The following is a 22,130-nucleotide window of genomic DNA, read 5'->3' as shown; positions in this document are numbered from 1 at the left end:
CTCGGTACTAACATGCCATCAAGGTGGAAAAAATATTTAAGATTTCTCATTCTTTGGCACAATTGGCGGTTACACCATCTGACATTTTCAGGTACATTCAGTCTTAACTTTTCATAAATATGGTGCAAATGTAATTTTTTATTGCATAAAATTAACATAAATACACTGTGCATTGAAATAAACCTGATGCATGCTTTTAAAACAAGTTAAAATAAATCATTTTACCAAACCGTTTTTGTCACTGACCCATCTACAGTCTCCTTACACTGTAAAACTAATTTTATATTCATTTATATTTAAGTATTTAAAAAAAAATTATTTAATAAGTTTGGTCATTTAAAATGCACTGACTGTAGTTAATTCCCTCATCAAAGTACACAGTCTTGTACCTTTGTATTATATCAAATATATGGATTTAAAAGTCCCAATGTCTTATACATGTTTATATTTTTTCTTTGTGGAAAGTGATTAGGAAAAATAAACAGTTGTGCTCTACTGGTTGAGCTGGCTGATGAGTGGCTCTTATTGAGGCCAGTCTGGCTTCAAGTGCTCTGAAGTGGATTATAGAGAGGGTCTTGTACCTCCACCTCCAGCTCTTTAGTGGCAGTCTGAAGCTCCATGGGCACGGTGCATTCGAGCGTGTTGCCCACCAGAGTGACGCTCTCGCAGGTCCGGTTTGAAACTCGAAGCACCTCGCCGTTTTTTACCGCCTCCTGATTTACATGAGGAACCTGCAGAGGGAAAGAAGAAAAACAGAAATATGACAAATCCATCAAACTTCACAAGGAAAATTAAAAAAGGTGTGCATTTAGTGTAGACAGACAAATTGGTTAACGTTGGAAACTTCACGTTGCTGTGTCATGCCTGGATAGGACACGGTGTTATTCTCACGCAAGCAGACACCGCAAGACATAAACATTTACGCTCATTAACATAATATGCCGTTCAGTCTGTGACTTTCTGTAAATTGCCCCGTGACTTAAGGAGGTATATGAGGCGTATACATTGCATCTTTAAACTCAGCCCGCTATGGTGTACAGAGCAGAAGGCAATAAAGAGAGCGATCACATTCCTCACATGACAGCCTGGGCTTTGCAGATTGGACACGCTCTACTCCGGCACCTGTTACTATACGGTACAGGCCAGACTGAGATATACTGCAAACCAACACACACACACAAGCACCCTTTACAATGTGTTTTTAGTAAATGATGCATTTAAATGACATTTGAGGATTGTATTATGATTTAAAAAATGTAGGGGGGACACATTAAAGCGATAGTTTAACCCCAAACTGTTATCATTCAGCCCATCCGTACACTTTTAGCCACTGTTTATCATTCACTTTAACTGCATGACATTAAGATCATCCTTATCTATTTGAATTTACCCTACAGTAATATACGTTTTTTAAGAGATATAAATCTCTGAGACAGATGCACAAATAATAATTGCAATGTCTAACTTTGTGTAACGGAGCCAAAAATCCAAATGCAAACCTTCCTTTACAAAACGCACTTGTAACTTGTAACTCCTGCCAACTGCATTTTTATTTCCCTGAAGATGTCCTTAAGTATCAAGCGGTAAAACCTAAACAAACAAACAGCATGGGAATGAAAGCGCATGACGCGAGTGATAGGGTAGTTTAATGACAATTAAGCTAAACTGGGCCACTACTGCCCATTATTGAACATACAGTGCCTTTAGTGCCTTTAAATGGGCCTGACAAGTACACAATGCCTAGCGTGTGTCTCTGTGTGTATGTGTGTCCAGGCAGGGTCCCTAGGGGTACGAAGGGATTTGAAGCTGAAGTCTCGCATGGGAAGAAAAAGCAGAATCTCACACGACCCCCTCCTCTTCACAACAGCTGCACTTGACTATTGAGTGGCAGTTTTGGATAAAAAGAAAAAAACTGTACTCTTATATTTCATTGTTTAAAATGCTGTTTTTCACCAGCTTCATCTGGTAAATGTAAAGGGTCTTGCCATCAATGTGTCAGAGCCTGTAACCTTCAGGGTCGGAGAACAATGTCAAAGATGGGGGACGCAGGAGGTCCTCAATGGGAAACCAATTACACTTCCTGTTTTGCTTCAGTATTGTTTCCTTCCAGCTCAAAAAGGAGTGTTAGGCACGGAGAGCGTGAGATCATGTTTAAACAACTCATAAAGTCAAGTTTTGAGCCTTTTAGTCGTCTATTATCCTTAAATAGGTACATATATGTATCTTTGAGGTACCAATATGCACATTTGAGATACTAATATGCACTCTTTAGATACAATAATAATATGCACTCTTTAGATACAAGTGTAAACTTTTAGAAAGGGTACCGCCCCAATGACAGCTTTTGTACCTTCTTTGGGTATGCTAATGTACAGTACGCTTGACAATTGCATCAACAGCAGATAAACATAAAATTTACAGAAAAAAATGTTAATTATTCATTTTGCAAATCACAGACTTTTGTCCTAATCAATTTTAATGGTGCAGAGCACTGGTCCATCTTACCTTTATCTCCAGAATGCTCTTGTTCCCTCTTGGTGTAACGGTGGGCTTCTGAAACTGCTCAAACTTGGGGTCCTCCACATACAGCAGGTCGTACTGTTCGGTAGAGAAACCGTCCAACACAAAGGTGATTTTGGTGGCAACTGGAGGTTGAACGCTGAGGCCCTTCAGCGAGGGAGTGATGCACATGATATTTTGCTTGTCCTCATCATGGCTGCAGGTCTAGGCACAAAAAATGCACACGTATTAGCCATCTCTCCCTTACAGCTCTGTGTCAAGTCAATGCTTAGGCATGTTACACTTTGTATGTGGTAATTTTCATAAAATAAAATGTTATTGGCTAATAAAGGGGATAACAATATAACATATCATATTAATGTGATATTATTAATGTGCAAAAGTCTTACTGTGGGTTCACACCAGCCGCGTTTCAGGTGTGAAATTTGTGTCTACTGCGTATAGTTTGCACTTGAACATTTTGACTTTACTCGCTTCATTCGCATGGGAAAGCTGCGTGTGAAATTCTAGTCATTGAGACATTCACGTGGAAATTCGCGTCATGGGAGGGGCTTCTGCGACTCCGCTCGCTGTCTGTAAGCACGGCACTACTAGAGCAAGCTCCTGATTGGTTAACGCGGCGTGTTTTTCCACCAAAGTTAAAAAAATTAAATTTGCGTGTTTTGCGGTACAGGCATCAAGTGCGAGGGATTTCAATGTTAAGTCAATGTAAAGATGTGTTGACGTGCGTCTGGAGGTCTCGCAGCGCAAATGTGGCATTAAATTTGGCGCCTTAGACGCGTTTTCGCCTCGTCCGCGCGAATGGCGCGAATTAAGCGTTGTGGCGGGAAAACGCAAGAGTTGAAAAATCTGAACTTTGGCGGAAAAACATGATGTGTTAACCAATCAGATGCGTGCTCTAGTAGTGATGTGATTACAGGAAGCGAGTGGAGTCACAGAAGCCCCTCCCATGACGCAAATTTCTGCGTGAATGTCTCGATGACTAGAATTTCACGTGCGAATGAAGCGACTACACTCAAAATGTTCAAGCGTCCAACTACACGCGGTAGACGCGAATTTGACGCCTCAAACGCGTCTTGGTGTGAACCCACAGTAAGGCCACCATGCCACCATTAGATTTGTTGTTATGCAATGGTATAGTGATCATATATATTTATTTTTTAGTCTCTCTTTATCAGAATACAACCATAAAATACAGAAAATTTGAATGTAGTATTAAAAACAATATAAAAGTATAAGCTGTCAAATATTTAGGGTAAACAATTGCAGGAATCTCCTAAACCTAAAAATATTTCTAAATGTTAAGAGTAAAAAATAAAATATTTATGGACAATAAAACTTTGTTAAAACAACAAAGCTGGTGGTGGTGGCCTAAGACTTTTGCACAGTACTGCATGTTCCAGATCATATTAACAGGTAAATTTAAATGGTTAGCATGCAAGTATATTTAAACATTTGCCCTAAAATCCACCTTTCAATGTTGCGTGCCATTTCATGATGCAGATTGCATGGTTCAGTTAAAGTACATACTGAATGGATCCATGCCAAAGTGCGTCAAATAATTTGACATTTCAAAATATTGTTGGATTACGAAAATGAGATCTTTTTTAAATGCTCAAAGCCTCCTAAATGGAAATCATATCATAAAAAAAATCATGCATTGATCCCGTTAAACCAGAAGTAAAACCCAAAGCATTGTGGAGGTACGCACATCAATATATTTAAGAGCAGTGGACAACGGTTCTTTGTGAGACATAAGGTGTGATCATGCATGAGTTATAACTCAAGGGCTTTATGTACCAGCTGTGACTACATCTCTTGGCAGCTCTCTAAGGTCTATCCACGCACTATTTCCATTTAACATTATAACACCAAAAGAGCATAATTAACTGTTTTTCCAGAACACCTGTCATTTGCTTGTCAACCGTGTATAATATGCTGTCCTCAGGTGCACTTTCTAACGTGTGTTGAAGGCATAACCCCACAACGTGAGACCCATCAAACTAGTTTGACGTTATATGCAAACATACGACATATTAGCCCACTTTGCTCCTAGATTTCCATCTTGCAAACCTGGGTTTCCCTGCACTGCAATTGCAATGCTGTAAAAGTCTACGAACAGCTTAAGTATAATTTTAAAGTGAAATGTGCACTATGGATCATCTCAGTAAATACTACATTTCATAAGAACCATTTATATTTTGTTTTGCATAATGGTGACAATTTTTTTTTTTAATGTGGCAGTTTGAACAGTTAAACCCATGACCTTTAAGCAAGAATTATAGTCCCATTTTTATGCATATGCAAGGGTCCACATACAGTACAGTGCGCATGGCGCAAATTTAGTTATTAAAATAATACATGCACACTATAAACGCACATTATTGTAACCAGAGAATGTAGTATGTAACCCAGGAGATGCACTGCATTTTGTCGCAATGTGCATGCCAGAGTTGGCCCACAATGACCTTTAATTTGGCCCGTCATGCCATGTGAGATAAGGGAAAAGGATAAACGCCATTGACGCAGATGTTTATATTTCTAATTAAATATTTTCTAAAATGTAACAAATGTTACAAACATGTAAATTGAAATTAAATGCAAGGAATTAAAGTGAATAAATTTTTTTTAATGTACATGCATACTTGAAAGTGTATAGCATTCGTCACGAAACTCAACAAACTCAGGTACTATAAGCTAATAATGGATGAGGTCAAGGCAGTGGCACACAGACAAAAGAACATTTAAAAATGATTGGCAAAATGTTTTCTTTTTTTTTTTTAGAAAATTATAAATTAGGAAAATCAGGGCAACTTTACTTTTAATACAACACAGCAACATTTACTTTCGGCCCACGGCCCTCAGTCAGGCTTGATTTTTGGACCTTGGTAGGAAAAAGTTTGGGCACCCCTGGTTTACACGTATGAGTCAAATAAACTATGCTTTGCAAAACTGTAAAAAACAGACTATACTCCAGGCTTAAGGTTGAAACCAGAAACCAGATATAGCTCGATTATAGCTCAGGAGACCAAATTATAGTGTGGGAATAAACAACATTGTTTTAAGTACGCTGTCAGAAATAAAGGTACAAAAGCTGTCAGTGGGGTGGTACCCTTTCAATAAGTACACCTTTGTATATTATATATGTAAGGAATAATTAAGGACGGGCCATTGAATTATAAGAAAATAATGCACACCCAAGGTGGTAATGCACCGCGGGTGTGCATTATTTTAAAATAATTCAAAGGACCGGAGTCAATTATTCTGCTTATACCACAGTTACCACAAACATTGCTCTAGTGCCTATTTTTAAGAGATTTGAAAAGTTAGGTGTGCAGTTATCGAAAAATAATGCATAACCATTTCTCAACCAATCAGAATACAGCATTCAACAGACCCGTGGCTATTTAAAGCAAATAAAGCAGCAAAAATGCTCACAAGCTTAATGAGCAGTTAATGCGCGACTTGCGCACTCCTCAAAAACAGCGCCTGCATACATAACTGTTGTATGTGTTTCAATGGCTTAAAATCACTTGTTTAAAACTGTAGTGCTTAAATCCGTGTACAAATGTTACGTTTTCGTGACCACGCGCACAGCAACGTGACATGAGTGTGTTACTTTGTTAGAGACGATAGTCCAAAATCTCTAATAATTAGATCATTTGAAGGAATTTGATTTAATGTGATTTTTATACTAAAATCTCTGACTTCTGGTTTGCAGACTTTGGTGTTTCTCAGCTATTTACTTTATAATTTTTTTACTTTGCTGGCCACTTCTTGTCAACATATGTTGAGCAGCTCCAAGCTCAACATTTTCATTCACACGAAAACACACAGACTCCCATCCTAACCTCTGTCATTGAAGAGCTTAAACTATGCAAATATTCATGCAAATTAACACAGATCTTGTGTATTTGAATAGCGAACAACTAACTGTTTGCATATTTAGAGAAGCAAGGAGCCATCCACTGAGACTAGTCAAATGCGTGTAAAGCACTTCGGCTTGGTGCGCAGCTTGACAAACACAGCGTTTAATTGTTTAGAATGGATCGAGTATCTCAAAGAGCTTTCGGGGGGGTTGGATAACAGCTGCTAAAGAAAGCAGGCAAAGGATGATGGGAGACACTAAAAACATTTCATTTGGCGTTTAGGGAGTAGATATCCTCAGCGGGAATTATAAGGTATTATTACATTTTGATGGGAACTATTCCTGAAGGTGCTCCATGTAACTTTTGTCAGCATCTTTGTTGGTTTCTCTCACTATGAAAGTTACACTCTTTTCTACAGTAATAACTGAAAACCTTTGAAGATAATTAGGACATAAAAAGCGTGAAGATCCCAATCATGAGGAATTATAGACTCCTACACACAAGCATCCCATGTTGGGAAGCAGTATCCAAACCACAGCGTGAGAAAAAACACAGACTGCACGAAAATGAGAAAGCCAGGTTTGGTTTGGGTTAAAATTGATCTGATGTGGAAACGACTCTCTTTGAATCCCAAAAACAGGTGGTCCTCTTGCTAGGAACCCTAAACATGTCAGAGTGCTGTAATCGCCTCTTCTTGTACCTGGGTTTAAATTAAAACATGAAGGGCTCTATCATACACCCGGCGCAATGCAGCGCAAAGCGCAACGCAAGTGTATTTTGCTAGTTTGGACCCGATAATGGAATTTGGAATTATCATTTTCACGTTTAGTGCGACGTTGTTTAAATAGCAAATGCATTTGCGCCCATGGGCATTTTGATCTAAAACGAGGTGTTTTCAGGCGCATTGTTGGCACGTTGCTATTTTGAGGCAACTAAAATAGACTACGCAATATGTTTTTTGTTATTTAAAGAGCGCGTTAGAAATATGCGCCTATAAACGGGACGACAATGCGGGTTTGCTTATCACATACATGAATGCTCAGCAGCACAAAAACACTTTCAAATATAAAAAGATTAAAGGATTGAAATGTAAAAGATTATTATTGAGTCTCTTGGACATAAATGAGGACCAATTATGAGACGTTAGAAGGCGCAAAGAGCTGCTTTACCTGTAGCCTGGTAAGTAAATAATCTGTTTAAAAAAAAAAAAATTTAAATGCTACCTCACGGATTTATTGTATATGATGACTCTGTACCTGTGGATATGGTGAGATGAGACATTTTTTTAAGTAATGCTTTGTAAAAATCCCATGGCGCTGTACTAGTGCTGAAACGCTTCGGTTCTCCACGCGTTTGTAAATTCTTTATCTCTTGTTTGTATTTTTAGAGTACAAACCTTTTCTTGTATATTTGCAAATTATTTTATGAGATTACAATGATTATGTAGGATACATTTACACCAATGAAAATCCTGCTATTTGTACTTCTATGACTGAAAGAAAACGGCTTTTAAACGTTTTAATCAAAAAAATTAAAATTTCAATAAAAATGAAAGCAACACAATTTTTTTAACATTACTCTTAAACTTAGGGTTTTCTTTCGTATCTTCAAAGTCCGTCATCTAAATAGGGATTCAACATTGTGCCAGCGCAACTGGCTTTTAAAGGGGATGAGAGCTGAGACTCTCATTGGTTTATTGCACGTTACGCCCAAAACACACCCATTATTCATTACAAAAATAGGTACAACCCTTTCGACCGTGCGCTCGGCACACAAACCATTTTTCCCGTCGTTAAATTAGCAAAAGTGGCATCGGACATGCCTATTTAGACAGTGCGCCGTGCGCTTTAGACAATGCGCTTAGATCGTTAAAATAGGGCCCGAAAACTTTACAAATCTTGGGTTGGAAGATGCCATGCCCCTTAACTAGTGAAAACTCTTTAGGTTCACTTCTGATTGTGGACAGTGACAAGCTAAGGCCTGTTAAAAATGCTTTTCATGTCAGTGGGAAAGGTGAGATTGACTGATCCCTGGATTTAGCAAAGATCTCAGAAGTAGATATTCAAAAAAGCTCTTAAGATTCCCTCCCTGTTTCGTGAGCACAATAATTTTCGTCCTCAACGCTCAATTCTGCATACAGATTTGCATGATTTCAAATGGCTAACAAGAATCTGCAGCGTCCATCACAGGAAATATAAAAGCTAGTGTCCGCTTTTCTTTTATTTTAGGCCTGTCAGCAGCTAGACGGTGACTGCGGCCCACGAGAAACCTGAGCTACTGACCGCATTTCTGTTTCCTCCATCGGTGATCAAACCTCAGTGTAGTAGATGACAGCTCGAATCGGGTTACACAACCAGAGTCAGCGTGATTCACAAAAGCTGATGGAAGACAGGAAGTTTTCCTACCACGCAGCTCCCCAATAAAAGTGGAGAAACAATAAAGCTTATGTGTGTTGCAATTTACGACAATAATAGTCTCAACGCTCACTGCTTACAGAGAAGAATTTACAGTCCAACAGCTGCAGAGCCATGCAAAATCATCTAAAGGGACAGCTTGTGTTTCATACTCTTCCTCTTTTACAGAAGCATCAAATCCTTGGATTATCCGACATTATGTCATCATTGCTGCTTAGCGACGTTCTTCGATGAGACTTGAATATTTAAGTGTTTCAGTCTGTTCTGTGGAGGGCAGAAACGATGAGAACGAATGGGAAGGAGATACCATCAAAACTGAAGACGTATGCTGAGCATTGTCATCGGCTATGACAGGACTTGTATGCTCAAGATTAGATAGCTTTGTTTGCGTGTACCACTGCAGGACCACGCTCCACCTCCACAGAAATCAGATAAGGGGACTCTGTGTGTAAATGAGTGTTTGTCTGGTCCCACTGAGACGGAAGTAGTTCAGGTCGCCCACAGCACTCAAGACGTGAGATGGGAAAGTTTACAAAGAGATGATAAAGGATGGATACTAAACAAAACATTTAATAAAACAATCACAGAACTGTCAAAAAAAGTTCATGCACTGAAGCTACCCGGTGGGATCCATCTATTTTATAATGAACATTTCAACAGTTTGCTTAGGTGATAATCACATTTAGCACAAGTGAGTTTTCCATTTCCAGTTCTGGAACATTGCTTTCTTTATTTCCTAGGTCTGCTTTTCAGTTCAATAGGGGTTAATGATAATAACATGCCTGTGAAATAGTAGGGAGGTATTTGATGTGTCGGCTGTGCGAACTCACCACAGTAACTTTGCCCTCTGTGGCAGCGGTGAGAACCATCTGAGGCTGGAGGGCTGAGTGAAGGTGGATCCCATTCACCGTCACTGTGCTTCCTCCACTGTGGATACACAAAGACAATTTAACGTGCTGTCAAATGTAGATTCTTACCTGTTTCCTGTTTAACCCATCTTTTTTTGGAATAGCTATGACATAATGTGTGTAGTATAAAAAGGTGTTGGTTGAAGACGGGCTGACCTGATGAAGGAATGCTTGGGCTGGACGCTGGAGATGTGAGGGTCCTCGTTGTAACTGTAGCTGACCGGAGATTCACAGATCACTCCGTCAATGTGCAGCTGTACCTTGAATTTGGACGGCGATTGCTGAGGTGGAGTCCGACATGTCAACATTGTGGCTGATATGCTGCAGAAAAGAAAGGTTTTTAAGATACTGTTGATATTTTTGCGCAACACAGAGGTAAAGAGATGTCAACACTCACCTCTGTAGCACACAAGAAGCATTTCCTATTGTAACCAGTTGCATGTTTCCACTGCTAAGGAATGAACCTCTAATAGTAAGCATTGTTCCACCAGACTTTGGTCCAAACTCTGGGAATATCTCTGTTATAACTGGGTTCTGGATCAACAATAAAACAAAAGAGAGATTACATTTCACATATAACTATGGGAGGGAAGTATGGCTGTACCACACATTGACGTTCATCCCTAAATGCATCGGGTCTGTGTCAACTAGTCAAAGATCACATGATTGCAAGTGCGCTAGTTCAATGCATGTCGACAACAGGAAGAAAATTTCTCTTTCCGATGTGTCCCAGTGTGGTTAAAGGTACTGTGTGTAGATTTTAGCGTGATCTAGGGTGAGATTGCAAAATGCAAATAGATATGTATAATAAAGTCAAGATGTCTCGCCTGCGTGCTGGCCAATGGAGGTCGACTTCTGCACCTGGCGGCCATCTTGTCTCAGTTAGCTCGCTCACTTGTAGCATTGTTTTAATGATGCATGTACTTTTAAATAACCATAACTTGCTCAATTTTCTACCGATTTTCAAACTGTTTGTTTTGGTACAAACGTCAAAGAGGTACCTCTGACACTGCATACTTATGAATCTTATGTTCAAGCATTCAGAATTACAGATGTGGCCTTTAAAAACGCGCGTTTTCTCCCGCGGCATTCGCCAATTCGTCTCGCAGAGTCCCGCAGCATTCTGCAAGTGCTTTCGGGGGGGCTACTTTTCCCTTTCCCTTAATGTGTTTCGCTTCAAAGAATATCCACCAGGTGGCGCATAAAAACATTGTCATTGCCGTTGTTTCCAGAAGTTAATAAGGGCATTGCTGAATATTTTACATTGAATTGCTGTTTTTGAAGTGATATGTCAACCCCTTCTTGCCAGCATAACAGCGCATACAAATATTAAGATGACTGTACGTGCAATGCGCATTTATAGTAAGTGCAACAGATAATTTAGTGTGAGCCTAATAAACGCGACTCGTGATATAGGGTTGCTATTTACAATGAATATCTTAATTATTTGTGTTGTCGAATTTTGACACCGTTTCATTGTTTGTTCATAATATTTATAATTGTCAGTTTTTCAAAAAAGTATCAATATTTTAAAGAGATTAATGTGGTATAAAAAAGACATGTTTTAAAGTTTAAAACGTTGTAAAAAATATAGTAGTATTCTTATATTTTAAGAATAACAATATGATACATTTATACTCCGCTAAAATGCTTTACATATGGAAAGAGGAATTCTTCTCATAACAGATATTTTTATGTTATTATTAAGACGTAGGCTACATCTAATAAAATAGCGAACAGAGAAACTGTGCCTTTTGCGGACGAAAAACACCTCAGAAATATTGAGTTTATGAATATTTACACTTACAATATGTACTTTGTGAAATGTGTGTGTAATAATTTTATAACATGTGGCTGTAGAGACAAACACGCTGCGTCGCCTTTCAGATATCTTACACGTTCGCATTCAACACTTTTCAAAACGTATTTATATTAAATCTAATGAATAATTATAAATTATGACATGAGAAAATTAGAAGTGTGCAAAAGAGCACAGTTCAGATATTGTTAATTAAAGCGGTTTTATACACCTTTCTGCCTTGTTTAAATTAACAAGAATTTTATTTGCCACTGTCAACACGTTTTGTGATTGATTTAATGATTTATTACAGAAACTTCTATGAAGCAAAGCTATTGTACTAAGCATCTATATATATATGTAAATAAATAAATATATATATATATATATATATATATATATATATATATATATATATGTTATAAATGTTGTAAAAAAATATATTAGTATTCTTATATATTAAGAATAACAATATGATACATTTACATTGCGCTAAAATGCGTTACATATGGAAAGAGGAATTATTCTCAACCACCACCAATAAAGTTTAAACATTATTTTTTAGAAAAACGCCTCGGAAGTGTTGAGTTTATGAATATTTACACTTACAATATATACTTTGTGAAATGTGTGTTTAAAATAATAAATTTCATAACATGTGTATAAAGACAAACACGCCGCGTTGCATGATTTTATAAATACCGAGGTCCATATAAGTATTTTCTAGGGCATGCACCCCAGGAAAAAAACTTCTTATTTCCCTGCTCTACATATATGAATTTTAATAAATCAGAAAACCAAAGAATCAAATACCTATAGATTTCAAACCATATTAGTATGCAGAAAACTTTTGTTGGTCATTAGGAATACATTGTAATAATTATTTTACCATCCTGGGCACACTGCTGCACACTTTCTCTTCTTTTGTTATTTAATTAACTTTAATGACTTTAACAGGTAGGCCTTAGGACTAAATGCAATAAAATGTTCAAGCCAAAATATGAACATTTAAACTCCGTGCACGCGCACTACGGGTGGATGAAGCGTTGTACCGCGCACGTGATGCATCGTTTTCAAGTTCAAGCTTAGCAGCACAACACAGTGAATCTAATCATTATACAGTAAAAAAACATATCTTCAAGAATTAAAGGGTGGCGTTGAATTTTGTTAATAAACACGCTGAATAACGGAAAGTGAATTACTGAAGGGAGTAAGAGCAGCGCATTAAATCTGGACACCCATATGTGCTCAACTGCAGTAATGTTTCTTGTCCTGTCACCTTGACAGTCACTGCGGTTTCACATTTCTCGTCATTAAACTGCTGTATATAATAGTCAGCGTTTGATTACTTAGGCTACATCTTTCTTGCACAACCACTAACTGCGCATCTGACCTGTGTTGCACCTCTGTCTGACTGGTTTGATTTTATTGGTCATCTCGGTTTCATTTTGACTTCATCTTAAAACTTAATAGACCATTTAACTGTTTGTACACAATGATGACATGGCACCGTATGCGTGCGCATTTGGGCAACGGAGCTATGGCAAGAATCAGCAGCAACTGACCCATTTCACAAAAAATTCACACGGCCGCGCCGCTCCATTAGCATGCTACACTTGCTACTTTAGCGGGTTGAAATGCATATACATATTAGGCTATATATTTGGTGTGTTTGACTTTCTGCCGAACTGCGCGATCCAATCGGCATATGAAATTACTATAGCGGCGCGAAAGTGACTGGGGAGCAGACTGGTGTAGCGCTACAAAAACCCACAGCCGAGTGACAGCAAAGTACCGCGAGAGCGATTCCAGTTATCACGTGGAGAAATCCGCTTTGAATCGCTCTCGCGGTACTTTGACATCACCAAGAGGTCTGCTTAGAGCAAACTTGTGACTTGCATAACAATGACTTTGTCCCACCTCTGCTAAAACGTCACATGCCGATCGGTCTGCGCGGTGCGGGGGGGAGCCACGCGGGCGCTGAGCGTTGAGTCAAATTATAGGACGAGCGTGGGAAAGTTATCGAGGTCTGGTCAGGGAATTAACCCAACACAAAGTGAAAATGATAGCAATGACTCTAAGATCTATGGACATGCACATCAGTGTTTTATTTGTGTGGAGAAAAGGACAATTTGAAATAGTGTCCAACACAATACTCTACCATTATACTCAAATAAGTAGGGCCTACATGCACTGCTCCCAAACGTGATGTGTTTTGGTGTTGCTTGTAATCTGGAACTTGGTGTATTTCAAATGTGTTTGTTAAGTGTCTCCACATGAAAACGGAATGCCCTCCCCCCGCACAGTCCTGCAATGAGAACCAGAAAAACCGGTTTCTAACCATTTTATTTACATGTGAATAGTGAGAGAGCACCCCCTCAGGAGCTGTAGGACGGTTTTTTATAAGCGTAAACCAGGACTAAGCCTTAGTTTAAATAGAATATAAAATTAGTTTTAACAAACATGCCTTACTAAAAACATTATTTGTCTGCATTTTGAGGCAAAACAAAGGGCATGGCCGTCCGGACCTCGGTAATTTTCTGACGCTTGTCTTATTTGACTCAATGCTCAGCGCTCGTTTGACGATCTTGCGGCGCCACGCAGACCGATCGGACGGCATGTGACATCTTAGCACCGCGAGACAGTAGGCCTACAGCATGCTTTTGAATAGATCTCACGGTAGTGTGATGTCACAGACCAACGGGTCTGCGCTGCGCCCCATTAGGTAAAATAAAGTGAAAATTATTCCTAGATGACCAATAAAATCATACCAGGCAGACAGCAAAGGAGGACGGATACCTCAGTTAGTGGAAGTACCAGAAAGATAGGTTAAATTGGGCCGGAGCACAGCTCCGCCTCCTCGGGTCCACAACACACCTTGCCGGAGCTCCGGTCCGTCTCCTTCAGCAACAGGGTTTGGTAAAATATAAAGTGTATAAAGTGTGCAGTATACAAAAAAATGCCAACAAATTATTTCTAAAAGTAGCAATATTTTAAAGAGATAAATGTGGTATAAAGAAAGACATGAGAAAAGTAGAGGTATGCAAAAGAGCACAGTTCAGATATTGTTAATTCAAGCGGTTTTATACACCTTTCAGCTTTGTTTGAATTGACAAGCATTTTATTAGGCACTGTCAAAACATTTTATGATTGATTTACTGATTTATTACAGAAACTTGTTGTCAGAAGCAAAGCTATTGTACTAAGCATCTTTATATGTATGTTTTAAATTTAAAAGTGTTGTAAAAATATATGAGTATTCTCTTATATTAAGAATAACAATATGATACATTTATATTGCGCTAAAATTATTTTGCCATATAAATTATTCTCAACCACCACCAATAAAGTTTTAACATTATTCTTTAGGAAAAAAACGGCGTTTAAACCCGTGGAGCGAACAAGAAAACATATGTTTATATGCTCATTCGGCATATCATATGATATTTTTTATTTAGTTTTACAGTTTTAAAAGTGGCAAAAAAAGTTCTTAAAATCTAACTGGTCTCTGTAAATATAACTGCAGATGACAGCAGATTAGATTCAGTTCACCTACTAAGAAATAGGAGAAGCGATGATTTGTGATTGATTGGGGCTAATAGAATGACTGCCACACTCAAAATACACCAAACCAAATGAGCACTTTATATTACACTAAAGCAACACACAATGTGCAAGTCATGACCATGGCCGGGTTTCCCAAAAGCATCGTAAGGCTAAGTAGATCGTAAAAACGATCGTACGAATCATCTTAGAATTACGGGCTGTTTCCCAAAAGCTTCGTAACGTAAGTTGCACTTGAAAATCATCGTAGATCTACGAATGCTCTGGAGTAATCGTTCATTCATAAGTGCTTTTGGGAAACCGGGCCCAGGCCCTGACGCTTTGCGTGTTCGACTTTAAATGGTGGGGCGCTGACTGGTCGGCGTGTGAAAACAGAGTAACCCGCGAGCAAATGTAAAGTCGGACCATTTTGTAACATTTCGACTTGCTCTCGCGGTACTTTGATGTCTTCGGTGCCGAACTGTCTGCGCAGCGCCACAAAGAAACGCCCTTTGACTCTTTACAGCAGAGTACCAGCAACATGAGAGAAGTGGTGGCACGCAAAAGGAAGTGAAGGTACGCAGTACGCTAAAATATAAAGTGTCTGTACTGCGAGCACTGGTCTAGTTATTTACATCGTGTGTTGCTCTTTCACCATTGTGCACCCGCGCACTCGCTCTGTAGTTTGTAGCTCGCGCTCCGGCTTCTGTAGCCGTTTCTTAATACAAAGTACAGGAGAGTGGAGCAAAATAAGCCTTTATCTAGGCAACCATACAGATTTGTAGCCGTGTGACCACAAATACAGGTAGCAACCATAATTTATATTTGGCTATGTTAAGGGGAAGGACAAATTAAAGAGTTATGATTAAAGTGATTTTTTTTACAAAAAAATCCTATCCCATCAAAGTAAAATTTATACATACCAGGTGGTTATGTCAAAGTAGATTTATTCAGGTCTAAATATACCATAAATATTGGTGATAGGCGAATGATTTAGCTAAAGATTAGCCTGAATTACTAAGCTAGGCAGTTTTCCCAAAATGGTGGCTGTGGGGCAAAGTGAACCACCATGAGGCACTGTCTGAAACCACTGAATATGTTTCATTAAAAAAAATATCTGTGTAGTTTCGCACAACTGATTTGTTCATTTTTAAACATTTTAGAAAACATATCATGCCAAGACATTACAATATTACTACATTTTTATTTTATGCATTTGGCGTTTTGGTCCATACTGAAAAACAAACTTACCACTAAGAAACGTCCATTGACAATCTCCAAACAATAAGTTGTTCCTCAAAATCTGTATTTTCATCTGATACAGACTCAAACATGAGTGGATGACATCAGAGTACCGCGAGAGCGATTGAAACCAACCTCCTCCGCCTTATTTCTCGCGGTACTCTGATGTCATCTGCTTGTCTGCTCTTGCGGCGCTGCGTAAAGTTGACCACACCTAAAAACCGTACTGCTAAACTCGACAGGAATTCTCTGTGTATACCAGCACCTCCTTTATTAATTGTATAGCAGGAAAACTTATTTTTTACTTCTCAGCGTGAAAAATAGCTTGGTTTGGCGTGTGAACTGATTATGTCAAATTAAGTTACCCGATATCCACTTAATTTTAGTTATAGAAATTCATTTAAAATAACTTACAGCGTAGTAGGCCTAGATTTGCGTTTAAACAAAGCAACTGCAAGGTTTTCTTTTGATTCGCTCGCTGAGAGGAGATTAGAATTGGGGGTTGGCAAAGAATTGGCAGACCTGGGGGTGGGTGGTTTTTAATTTCTTGACTTTCTGTGTCAGTGGTAGCTGCTACTAGACGCATTACATTTTGGAATGAACTTCCTTCATGTCGTTTTATTTATACACTGTAAAAAATATTTTCTGAATTTGTAAGTAAAGTTAGCATTAAATATGTATTACAATTTTAAATGAATTTTTGCTTTTATTATAATTATAACTTAAATAACTGTAAAAATATTATGTGTAATTTTTAATGTGTAATATTAAAAATAATATTACACATTTTTTTATCAAAAAGACAAATAACTTGATTCTCATTAATAATAGGCATGGAAAACAAACTTCTAATTTTCAAACCCTCATACAGCTTGTGCCTATCTGCGTTGAACTTGAGAGCGCTGTAAGCGTTTATTGTGTCTTTCAGCACATTACATATATGACCCATTCTGTCTAAATGAGTGGGATGTTTTCAAATACCCTATTAATTAAACATCTAATACGTTTTCTGAGAGTGAAATGATTAATACTAAGATGCATGTCATGTCTGACATCTTGGTTTCGGTTTAAAAACATGCAGGAATTTGAAATTAAAATCCGGAACTTGCTTGATGTTTAAAAAGTTATTAAGAGAGATAAAGTTCGGGACTGATTTATGTTAAAAAGTTATTAAGATCAACAAGACTCGTACTGACTGACAGATCCGAAACCAACGCACAGACACGCAAGTACCTGCAGACAGAATAGTAAAAAAATCTGTTTTGGCAAGAATTTACGAAAGCATATTAAGCATTACAAAAAACTTGTTAAGCTCATTATTAAATATGTCCATAGCCTACAGCGTTTGCGCGAACAGAACGAATTGTTTAAAAAAAACTCTCTCATTAATCTTCATCTAAATTAATAAATAATCAGATATTCGTTTATAATTTTAAATAACAGTATTCTCTATTATTTAAAGTCAGTTTTAGTTCAAAACAAGCAAAATTATTTTAAACAAGGTAATTAGAAAGTTGTAATTCAAATGTTTCAGCTGTTATTTACTAACTTTTTTATGTTAATTGCAATTCATGTCATAATAATCTTCAGTATACATTTTGCTTTTAAAATGTTACATTTTCATATTTTTATCTATTTACTTGTTTATTTTATATTCACCTAGATTGACAATGAAGCTGGCTTTAACTTGAAGTAATTTAAAGATCATCTGTGACCGAAGTCACGGAGACACGGAGTTATTAACGAATATTTTATTATCAGAGTGCAGCATTTTATCAAGGTTTTCTGGTCTTGTGTAATTAAATAAAACAAAAAAACTAAAATGGTAATTTTTTACAGTTGGATTAAAAGAAGCTTGATATTAGGAGCGTTTTAAAACTAATTCCAAAACATCTCGAGTTTCTAAATAAGGGACGCGCAGAAAATGTCATTCATTCATGTAATTTTATAGATTACACTCATTCACTTAACACACATATTATGCGTGCTTTAAGGGCTTTATAATTTAGCTGTAAACACTTGATTATGTCTGGCCGAATATTTTTTCTGCTATTCGGATGAATTCGTTATTCGTTTTAAAGCCATTATCCGTGCCCTTGCGAATAACGTATTCGGCTTCGGGCACATCCCTAATATATATATTTATTTATTTATGTTTGACGAATGCTTATCAGTACATACTTTTTGGTTTCTTCAACTTTAAAGATGAATATTCTCCTTTAGAGATGGGCAATTTTTTGCAATCACGAAAAAACAAAGAACGGCACACTGCTACTATAGCTCTCAATATTTATTATTTAAAAGACAACGTTTCGACCAAAACGTTGTCTTTTAAATAATAAATATTGAGAGCTATAGTAGCAGTGTGCCGTTCTTTGTTTTTTCGTGATTTAGTGTTTTTGTGATCGAGCACCTGTCTCATAATATTTTTGGATGTGCACACTTCTTATTCAATTTTTTGCAATAGCACATTATATTCAAAATTTTGAGCTCATAAAAAAGATTTTTCGCTTATTTAAATGACATGTTCATGTTTTTATGCACGTTTAGATTTGGTGCAATTTCCCAAAGGCTTATAATTAGGAAATACACACAACACGCTTAACTTATATTTTCTTATATTTCTACTTATATTCCTACTGTTCAGTAATGCAGAAAAGCGCAACACAACCATGTTAAAGCTATTAAACGTTCAGATGCAAAAATGAACTAAATGTAAAATTAGATAAATTAGTTATTGATATTGCGTAAATGCGCTCGGTCTCTTCAAAGGTCTTCGCGAGTTATTTTGTTATAAGACTCAGTTATCATACATCACGTCTCTTCTACTGTAAGTACACGGAAAAAAATAAGACAAATGATGCGCGTTTGAGTCGAAATTTTATGAAGAATATGTCACTGTTTATGTAACTGGCAAAGAAAACTTCGCCAACGAAAGGTTTGCCAAAAAAGCCTGCATTTGTATGGCATCAAAGAGTATCTCCTAAACACAGAAAATCCGTGTCATGTTACTTCAATATCATAGAGTATACGCTCAGCATGAAGTTAAGCACACAAATTGTCGTCAGTATGGCCTACATGAAACACGACTGCCATCTACAGGTTTTTGTATTTCCTGCATCCCCCACCGAACCCCCCTTCTGCGGGATCTCGCAGAATTTCGGAAGTCCTCGCGGCATTCTGCTCTCAGAGACGCGCATTTTTAAGGGCCACATCTGTATAACCACGTTAATAATGTTTGTAAAAAAACAAACTATTTGAAAATCAGTAGAAAATTGAGCAAGCTATGGTTATATAAAAGTACATGCCTCATCAAAACACAATGCCACGAGTGAGCGAGCCGACCGAGACAAGATGGCCGCCGGTGATGACGTTAAAGACTCTGCCGTAAGACATCTAGCCATTATTATACATATCTATGAGTCCACCGCTCACCCCTCCCTTTTGAAACGCATAGAGAATATATGGTAAGACAAACATGTCGTCGTCTGAGACAAGATAGTAAAGAAACGCACTCTGTATAGCAGTGTGTCCCTTTTGGGCTACTGTAGAAACATGGCGGTGCAAAATGGCGACTTCCAAGTAAGGGATCCTGTGGTGTATATAGATAAAAAAGTCTCATTCTAAGGTAATAAAAACATAGTTTATTATGTAAGGTCTTACAAAAAAAAAGAGTTGTATATTATATTGCATTTCTGTCAAGAGATCCTTCTAAAATGTACACACAGCACCTTTAAGTGACATTCTGTGTATAGTAACCTGTATCGGCCAAACACATTTGAACACGTGAAAAAAGTTAAATCCCTGAGTCAAAATGTTAACGCACCTCTCTTTAATAATAGCTTCATTTGCATTACAGATTTGCACAAAACTTATGCAATATTTTATAAATGTCGATAAATCCTTTTGTGAAATGACAGCATTTCCACTTACCGATGATATGCAAATAAACATTTTTTATAAACATCTCACGGCAAGACAGATGTTGGGAGGTTTACTAATATCGCATCCACCAAAGGAGACATATCCAAGTGATCCAAGCATTAATGCCAAGGAAAGCCCCTAATACTTGGGTGCGGCAACATACAAGGTGTGTCTTGGAGGTAATATATTATTTTAAATCAAAGGAGATGTAGGAATGTTATCCAAACACAATTGGCAAGGAAGGCATCTTATACTTGGGAGCAAATGGAGTTTCTGGGAGGTAATATAGTAGTACAGGGGTCTTCAACCTTTTTGTAAGCAAGGGCTACCCCAAGTTAAAACAGTCTGGAGGGCTACTTTTTGAAATAGTCTACTCAAAACTTTTTTGTTTTACTTGTTGATTTTATTTTATTTTACTTGTTGATAGGTTTTAGTATTGATACGTAAACCAAGCCAAGCTAATATAAAAATACGTAATAAAAATATTACAATTGAGATTAATAGAATAGAATGTGCTTTGATGGGCACCTCACAGACGTTGGAGACCCCTGCAGTAGTACATACTGCATCTTCTTATAATGATTATTTGACTTGCATACTGTACATCAGGTGACCTGAAAAGTGAATAAGTTGTTTCCAATGCAGTTTGCGAAATACTCCTTTTTCAAATTGCCTAAAAAAACGCCTGATACGTGCGTAAAACTTTTTTGCAACATATGGGAGTTTCTGCAAAATTTACATGTTTCCATTTGGCTGTATGTTCAATTCGCAATGTCAATTTGCGCAATTTAAAAGGTAATGGAAACGGTTACTGTGTCAGCAAGAGGTTCACAAAAATTCTTAGCTAATGAGATCCGACTTTTGAGGCCATTTGTGAGGATGAACCAGCATGTATCTGCATTGGAGATACGCATGCTTTCGCTTCTTCGCAGCTGCTGTGTGTTCTCTTCCGATGCGTTGCTAAATCAGCCAGAAGCAGCAAAGCGTGTCATTTACATAAGCTGGACAAAAAGTCTTACATGATGCTTAAAACCGTGTAATTGTAAATCAATTTTAAATAAGCGTGAATAAAAATCCTAGAGGGTCTAAAATGGCTGAAAACATACTTATATTATTTTATTGGGAATCTGTGAAGCCTCTTACCACAAATGAGAAACCGTCTTTCACGGTCTCTTCTTTGCCACTGCGCACCCTGACCGCGGTGTCAACATTGGAGGCATTCACATGATCCAGTCTGCAGACCAACCTGGCATACAACACAAAGACATTAACATTTCCCGCCACAAAAACAGCAAACAAGGCGTGGTTGTGAACCAGTGGAGTAAGCAGGCAATTAGTCCGCTCTAATTTAATGATAATGCCGTACTACTCGGCAGAAACTACACAGGAGCTATTCTCTAAGGGAATTTCTTTTCTCTCCTCACAATAGGATGGTTGTAGAGTGGTATGTCCGGGGGCACAAAGGCTCATAGGTTTTGTGTGTTGTTTATAGTATGATAGTTTAACATAGAAGCCCAGGATGAACAATATAGCAATTTTGCAGGCCAATTTAACATTCTGCAGCATTGCAACAAGGCTGATATGTCGAGAATGTGACCTACTCTCTGATGATGTATATAAAAGGTCAGCAATAGGGATTTTTACAGTACGATTACTTGTTGAACCACATGAAAATGCTAAATAATTAACTATTCGTTAAAGGGACATTCCAGTTTTTTGAAAATATGCTCATTTTCCAGCTCCTCTAGAGTTAAACATTTGATTTTTACCATTTTGGAATCCATTCAGCTGATCTCCGGGTCTGGTGCTAGCACTTTTAGCATAGGTTAGCATAATCCATTGAATCTGATTAGACCATTAGCATCGCGCTAAAAAATAACCAAAGAGTTTCGTAATTGTTTCTATTTAAAAC

At 37.7% G+C, this 22,130-nt stretch overlaps 1 protein-coding gene across 2 annotated transcripts in view; it reads right to left on the bottom strand.

The window, feature by feature from the left end:
• met (MET proto-oncogene, receptor tyrosine kinase) overlaps nt 1-22,130 on the bottom strand; it is a 64,672-nt gene that overhangs the window by 15,688 nt on the left and 26,854 nt on the right. For both annotated transcript variants that reach the window (XM_073868688.1, XM_073868689.1), the window contains exons 7-12: nt 21,362-21,464; nt 10,109-10,245; nt 9,868-10,032; nt 9,634-9,730; nt 2,506-2,724; nt 582-731 (exon numbers count right to left, since the gene is read on the bottom strand). In XM_073868688.1, coding sequence (XP_073724789.1) covers nt 582-731; nt 2,506-2,724; nt 9,634-9,730; nt 9,868-10,032; nt 10,109-10,245; nt 21,362-21,464 — 871 coding nt within the window. The remainder of the gene's footprint in view (nt 1-581; nt 732-2,505; nt 2,725-9,633; nt 9,731-9,867; nt 10,033-10,108; nt 10,246-21,361; nt 21,465-22,130) is intronic.

This window comes from Misgurnus anguillicaudatus, chromosome 6 (genome assembly GCF_027580225.2).
Source record: "Misgurnus anguillicaudatus chromosome 6, ASM2758022v2, whole genome shotgun sequence".
Lineage (NCBI taxonomy): Eukaryota > Metazoa > Chordata > Actinopteri > Cypriniformes > Cobitidae > Misgurnus > Misgurnus anguillicaudatus.
This window is presented reverse-complemented; position numbering and strand designations above follow the sequence as displayed.